The sequence below is a fragment of the Scyliorhinus canicula genome, chromosome 23 (assembly GCF_902713615.1).
Source record: "Scyliorhinus canicula chromosome 23, sScyCan1.1, whole genome shotgun sequence".
NCBI lineage: Eukaryota > Metazoa > Chordata > Chondrichthyes > Carcharhiniformes > Scyliorhinidae > Scyliorhinus > Scyliorhinus canicula.
The window spans coordinates 1,218,542-1,226,041 of NC_052168.1; the positions used below are offsets into that span (position 1 = coordinate 1,218,542).

Genomic DNA, 7,500 nt, shown 5'->3' on the forward strand with positions numbered 1-7,500 from the left:
GGTAGGAGAAGGTTGATCACACTGGAAGACAATAAGAGACAATAAGAGGCAATGACCCAGTTACTGAGTTTCCATTTGATGATCATGGATTGAAATTGTTTGAGGGATTTTCTCCTGTGTTCTAGGTAACCAGTTCCAGCTTCACGGAGTTTCCTTCTCGACCTCCACCCTCACCGCGACCCTGTCCCAATACACTGCTGTCTGCTGGCAAGAGATTGTCCCTCAGCTCCTCCGTAAATATCCTGCCAGTGTGCATCAAACAAGAAGAAATAGAGGGAGACTGAGGAGGGAGAGGGAGAGACAGAGAGAGGGAGAGACAGAGAGAGGGAGGGACAGAGAGAGGGAGGGACAGAGAGAGGGAGGGACAGAGAGAGAGAGGGACAGAGAGAGGGAGGGACAGAGAGAGAGAGAGGGGGGACAGAGAGAGAGAGGGACAGAGAGAGGGAGGGACAGAGAGAGGGAGGGACAGAGAGAGGGAGAGACTGAGAGAGGGAGAGAGGGAGGGACAGAGAGAGGGAGGGACAGAGAAAGGGAGGGACAGACAGAGGGAGAGACTGAGAGAGGGAGAGAGGGAGGGACAGAGAGAGGGAGGGACAGAGAAAGGGAGAGACGGAGAGAGGGAGAGACGGAGAGAGGGAGAGACAGAGAGAGGGAGAGACAGAGAGAGGGAGGGAGGGACAGAGAGAGGGAGGGAGGGACAGAGAGAGGGAGAGACAGAGAGAGGGAGGGACAGAGAGAGGGAGGGAGGGACAGAGAGAGGGAGGGAGGGACAGAGAGAGGGAGGGAGGGACAGAGAGAGGGAGAGACAGAGAGAGAGAGGGACAGAGAGAGGAGGGACAGAGAAAGGGAGGGACAGACAGAGGGAGAGACTGAGAGAGGGAGAGAGGGAGAGAGGGAGGGACAGAGAGAGGGAGGGACAGAGAAAGGGAGAGACGGAGAGAGGGAGAGACGGAGAGAGGGAGAGACAGAGAGAGGGAGGGACAGAGAGAGGGAGGGACAGAGAGAGGGAGGGAGGGACAGAGAGAGGGAGAGACAGAGAGAGGGAGGGAGGGACAGAGAGAGGGAGGGAGGACAGAGAGAGGGAGGGAGGGACAGAGAAAGGGAGAGACTGAGAGAGGGAGAGACGGAGAGAGGGAGAGACAGAGAGAGGGAGAGACAGAGAGAGGGAGAGACAGAGAGAGGGAGGGACAGAGAGAGGGAGGGACAGAGAGAGGGAGGGACAGAGAGAGGGAGAGACTGAGAGAGGGAGAGACGGAGAGAGGGAGAGACAGAGAGGGAGGGACAGACAGAGGGAGAGACAAAGAGAGGGAGAGACAGAGAGAGGGAGAGACAGAGAGAGGGAGAGACAGAGAGAGGGAGGGACAGAGAGAGGGGGACAGAGAATCAGACTGTCTAACTGACTGACGAGACACTGAGGGATTAGAATGGACAGACTAGGAATTGGTGTGGGGGAGAGAAATCAAAAAAGCCAAGAAAATGTCCATGAGTATTTGTGGTTTTGTAGATTAACGAAACAATGAAGATGCATTAATGAAATAATTAAAATAGTATTCATTAGGCCGCAGTTAGCAAACTACATAGAATGCACCACTAATAACGTAGGGTACTGCGTGCTAGGGTACTGCGCATTAGCGTACTGCATGTTAGGGTACTGCGCATTAGGGTACTGCGTGTTAGGGTACTGCGTGTTAGGGTACTGCGCGTTAGGGTACTGCGCGTTAGGGTACTGCGCGTTAGGGTACTGCGCGTTAGGGTACTGCGCGTTAGGGTACTGCGTGTTAGGGTACTGCATGTTAGGGTTCTGCGCGTTAGGGTACTGCGCGTTAGGGTACTGCGCGTTAGGGTACTGCGCGTTAGGGTACTGCGCGTTACGGTACTGCGCGTTAGGGTACTGCGCGTTAGGGTACTGCGCGTTAGGGTACTGCGCGTTAGGGTACTGCATGTTAGGGTACTGCGTGTTAGGGTACTGCGTGTTAGGGTACTGCGTGTTAGGGTACTGCGTGTTAGGGTACTGCATGTTAGGGTTCTGCGCGTTAGGGTACTGCGCGTTAGGGTACTGCGCGTTAGGGTACTGCGCGTTAGGGTACTGCGCGCTAGGGTACAGCGCGCTAGGGTACAGCGCGTTAGGGTACTATGCGTTAGGGTACTGCGCGTTAGGGTACTGCGCGCTAGGGTACTGCGCATTAGCGTACTGCGTGTTAGGGTACTGCGCGTTAGGGTACTGCGTGTTAGGGTATTGCGTGTTAGGGTATTGCGTGTTAGGGTACTGCGTGTTAGGGTACTGCGCGTTAGGGTACTGCACGTTAGGGTACTGCGTGTTAGGGTATTGCGTGTTAGGGTACTGCGTGTTAGCATACTGCGTGTTAGGGTACTGCGTGTTAGGGTACTGCGCGTTACGGTACTGCGCATTAGGGTACTGCGTGTTAGGGTACTGCGTGTTAGGGTACTGCGCGTTAGGGTACTGCGCATTAGGGTACTGCACGTTAGGGTACTGCGCGTTAGGGTACTGCGCGTTGGGGTACTGCGTGCTAGGTACTGCGCGTTAGGGTACTGCATGTTAGGGTACTGCATGTTAGGGTACTGCGCGTTAGGGTACTGCATGTTAGGGTACTGCATGTTAGGGTACTGCGCGTTAGGGTACTGCGCGTTAGGGTACTGCGCGTTAGGGTACTGCGCGTTAGGGTACTGCGTGCTAGGGTATTTTACATTAGCGTACTGCGCATTAGCGTACTGCGCATTAGCGTACTGCATGTTAGGGTACTGCGCGTTAAGGTACTGCGTGCTAGGGTATTTTGCATTAGCGTACTGCGCATTAGCGTACTGCGCATTAGCGTACTGCGTGTTAGGGTACTGCGCGTTAGGGTAGTTCGCATTAGCGTACTGCGTGTTAGGGTACTGCGCGTTAGGGTACTGCGCTTTAGGGTACTGCGCTTTAGGGTACTGCGCGTTAGGGTACTGCGCGTTAGGGTACTGCGCGTTAGGGTACTGCGCGTTAGGGTATTGCGCTTTAGGGTACTGCGTGTTAGGGTACTGCGCGTTAGGGTACTGCGCGTTAGGGTATTGCGCTTTAGGGTACTGCGCGTTAGGGTATTGCGCTTTAGGGTACTGCGCGTTAGGGTACTGCGCGTTAGGGTACTGCATGTTAGAGTGAGTCTTAGAGTACTGCATGTTAGGGTGTGTGCATGGGTACACTGCGCGTTCGGCTTCTGCGTGTTGTTGTAATCCACTTGGTTTGAGTTGAAGCACAGAACACGTCGGATGAGATCACGATGAGAAGCTCACAGCAATTTTCTCTTGTAGGTATACGGGCAAAACACACTGGACCCCGTCAAATATACACTGGACCCTGTCAAATATACACTGGACCCCGTCAAATATACACTGGACCCCGTCAAATATACACTGGACACTGTCAAAATGGCAGAAAATGAAGTTGACGTAAGTCTCCATTTTAGCCACATTGTATAATTTTATACTCCACCTTGAAGAAATCCTCCTCCTCAGCAGGAACATTTACACCATCAAACACTCCCAGGACAGGTACAGCACGGGGTTAGATACAGAGTAAAGCTCCCTCTACACTGTCCCCATCAAACACTCCCAGGACAGGTACAGCACGGAGTTAGATACAGAGTAAAGCTCCCTCCACACTGTCCCCATCAAACACTCCCAGGACAGGTACAGCACGGAGTTAGATACAGAGTAAAGCTGCCTCTACACTGTCCCCATCAAACACTCCCAGGACAGATACAGCACGGGGTTAGATACAGAGTAAAGCTCCCTCTACACTGTCCCCATCAAACACTCCCAGGACAGGTACAACACGTGGTTAGATACAGAGTAAAGCTCTCTTGACACTGTCCCCATCAAACACTCCCAGGACAGGTACAGCACGGGGTTAGATACAGAGTAAAGCTCCCTCTACACTGTCCCCATCAAACACTCCCAGGACAGGTACAGCACGGGGTTAGATACAGAGTAAAGCTCCCTCTACACTGTCCCCATCAAACACTCCCAGGACAGGTACAGCACGGGGTTAGATACAGAGTAAAGCTCCCTCTACACTGTCCCCATCAAACACTCCCAGGACAGGTACAGCACGGGGTTAGATACAGAGTAAAGCTCCCTCTACACTGTCCCCATCAAACACTCCCAGGACAGGTACAGCACAGGGTTAGATACAGAGTAAAGCTCCCCCTACCCTGTCCCCATCAAACTCTCCCAGGACAGGTACAGCACGGGGTTAGGTACAGAGTAAAGCTCTCTTGACACTGTCCCCATCAAACACTCCCAGGACAGGTACAGCACGGGGTTAGGTACAGAGTAAAGCTCTCTTGACACTGTCCCCATCAAACACTCCCAGGACAGGTACAGCACGGGGTTAGATAGAGTAAAGCTCCCTCTACACTGTCCCCATCAAACACTCCCAGGACAAGTACAGCACGGGGTTAGATGGGGAATTGCACATTAAATAAGGGATATTCTCCTTAAGATATTCTTGTCTGATGTCACTCCTCATTCTGTGTCCACAGGTGTTGTTGACCAGGTTGTGTGGGCAGGACCGATTGCTGCTGGGGCTGGTCAATGAAGCCACTCAGCTGAAAGCAGAGAAGGTGTGTGAGGATCACCATGATCACCAATCCGCCCCTCATCCCACTCAATTCCTCTTCCTCCCTCACTGTTTCCCACTCTGCCTGCTGTTGGCTGATCCTGTCTGCTTGCCAGAGAGGGAGTGCAGTGAAGGTTCACCAGACCAATCCCTGGGATGGCAGGATTGTCACATGAGGAGGGATTGGGTGGAATGGGTCTGTATTGACTGGAGTTTTGTCGAATGAGGGGAATCTCATTGAAACATAATTCAGACCTTCCCCAAATCTGAGGAAATTTGGAAAATTGAAACCACTGCATCAACTATCTCACTAGTCACGTCTCTTAAGAACCTGGGATGAAGTTCACCAGGATTCGGGCTCTTGTCAGTCGCAGTTCCAACAATTTACTCAGGACCATATCTCCAGTGACTATTTTCCTGAGTTCCTCCCTCCCTTCCATTTCCTGGTGTCTAGCTGTTTCAGGAATGTAGTTGGTACTTTCTGTAGTGAAGCGTGATGCAAAATATCGTTCAATTCATCTGCCATCGCCTTGTTTTCCATCCTCCAGATTCACTTCCTATAGGACCGATGCTGATTTTGTCTGAAACGATAGTTCAGGCACAGTCGAGGTATATTCCCTCCAAAGAAAAGTTTAGACAACAAATGCAAAGCTCCCTAGATGAAAACGAAATAGAGGTTAAGATGCAGAAGAAAGAGTGTGCCGATGACAGGTTTCTGGTAGATTACAACCGAAATCCAGGCTGAATATAGAAGGTTAGAGGCAACTGCAGGAGATGAATAAGAGAAGCAATGATAGAGAATGAAAAGAGTCTGTCAGCTGACACAGAAAGGAATCCAAAAGGAAGTTTAAAGAAGCATGTTAAAAGGCTAAGAGAGGAACAAAGAACAAAGAAAAGTACAGCACAGGAACAGGCCCTTCGGCCCTCCAAGCCCGTGCCGACCATGCTGCCCGTCTAAACTAAAACCGTTTACGCTTCCAGGGTCCGTATCCCTCTATTCCCATCCTATTCATGTATTTGTCAAGATGCCCCTTAAATGTCACTATCGTCCCTGCTTCCACCACCTCCTCCGGCAGCGAGTTCCAGGCACCCACTACCCTCTGTGTAAAACACTTGCCTCGTACATCTCCTCTAAACCTTTCCACTCACACCATAAATCTATGCCCCCTAGTAATTGACCCCTCTAACCTGGGGAAAAGCCTCTGACTATCCACTGGAGTGGAGAGGTTTGAGGAGGTGTTCCAGAACTAGGGAGCTCGGTAGCTGAGGTCCACAAGAGGCCAGACTTGGGGGAACACAGATACTTCCGAGCCGAGAGAAGGTTACACAGAGAGAGAGAGAGGTCCATTGAATAATCTACCTGATAATGTGTGAAAAATGTTCTTGATGTGTCTCTTGGACTTTTTCTAGGACAAACTGGAAGGTGTTTGGGAAGCAACACATTGTCAGATGATGGACTTTAAGAGACACCCGAATATTGTGGAGCAGTTAACGTTCCAACAGAGGATTCTTCAGGAGGATCTGATCCAAATCCGTGCCAGACTTTGTGACCTGTCCATGGTAAACTCTAACATACGGCAGAATCACTGGCTTCAGCTTTGGGACAAGTTCAGAAAATGTACCAGTTTCCAGGAACAGTATCAAACACATTTCTTAAACCTTCAGCTTCAACAGCTCTCAGTTTCAAGAGGCAGATCGTGTGCTGAAGGCCCACACAGGGTGCTGAAGGCCCACAGGGTGCTAAGGCCCACAGGGTGCTGAAGGCCCACACAGGGTGCTGAGGGCCCTCACAGGGTGCTGAAGGCTCACACTGGGTGCTGAAGGCTCACACTGGGTGCTGAGGGCCCACACAGGGTGCTGAAGGCCCGCACAGGGTGCTGAAGGCCCACACAGGGTGCTGAAGGCTCACACTGGGTGCTGAAGGCTCACACTGGGTGCTGAAGGCTCACACTGGGTGCTGAGGGCCCACACAGGGTGCTGAAGGCCCTCACAGGGTGCTGAGGGCCCACACAGGGTGCTGAAGGCCCACAGGGTGCTGAGGGCCCACACAGGGTGCTGAGGGCCCACACAGGGTGCTGAAGGCCCACACAGGGTGCTGAAGGCTCACACCGGGTGCTGAAGACTCACACTGGGTGCTGAAGGCCCACACTGGGTGCTGAAGGCACACACAGGGTGCTGAGGGCCCACACAGGGTGCTGAGGGCCCACACTGGGTGCTGAGGGCCCACACTGGGTGCTGAGAGCCCACACAGGGTGCTGAGGGCCCACACAGGGTGCTGAGGGCCAACATGTGGTGCTGAGGGCCCACACTGGGTGCTGAGGGCCCACACTGGGTGCTGAGGGCCCACACAGGGTGCTGAGGGCCCACACGTGGTGCTGAGGGCCTACACAGGGTGCTGAGGGCCCACACAGGGTGCTGAGGGCCCACACGTGGTGCTGAAGGCCCACACAGGGTGCTGAGGGCCCACACAGGGTGCTGAAGGCCCACACGGTGCTGAAGGCCCACACAGGGTGCTGAGGGCCCACACTGGGTGCTGAGGGCCCACACTGGGTGCTGAGGGCCCACACTGGGTGCTGAGGGCCCACACTGGGTGCTGAGGGCCCACACTGTGTGCTGAGGGCCCACACAGGGTGCTGAGGGCCCACACAGGGTGCTGAGGGCTCACACAGGGTGCTGAAGGCCCTCACAGGGTGCTGAAGGCCCTCACAGGGTGCTGAGGGCCCACACGTGGTGCTGAGGGCCCACACGTGGTGCTGAGGGCCCACACGTGGTGCTGAGGGCCCACACAGGGTGCTGAAGGCCCACACGTGGTGCTGAGGGCCCACACGTGGTGCTGAGGGCCCACATGTGGTGCTGAGGGCCCACACAGGGTGCTGAAGGCCCATACGTGG

The 7,500-nt window shown here is 53.7% G+C and overlaps 1 protein-coding gene across 1 annotated transcript in view; it reads left to right on the forward strand.

Annotated features, from left to right (window-relative positions):
* Positions 1–7,500, forward strand: part of LOC119956613 (pleckstrin homology domain-containing family A member 7-like) — a 64,372-nt gene that overhangs the window by 33,468 nt on the left and 23,404 nt on the right. Inside the window, exons 9-12 of the mRNA XM_038783950.1 lie at positions 126–233; positions 3,301–3,438; positions 4,533–4,613; positions 6,020–6,169. Of these exons, the coding sequence (XP_038639878.1) occupies positions 126–233; positions 3,301–3,438; positions 4,533–4,613; positions 6,020–6,169 (477 nt within the window). The remainder of the gene's footprint in view (positions 1–125; positions 234–3,300; positions 3,439–4,532; positions 4,614–6,019; positions 6,170–7,500) is intronic.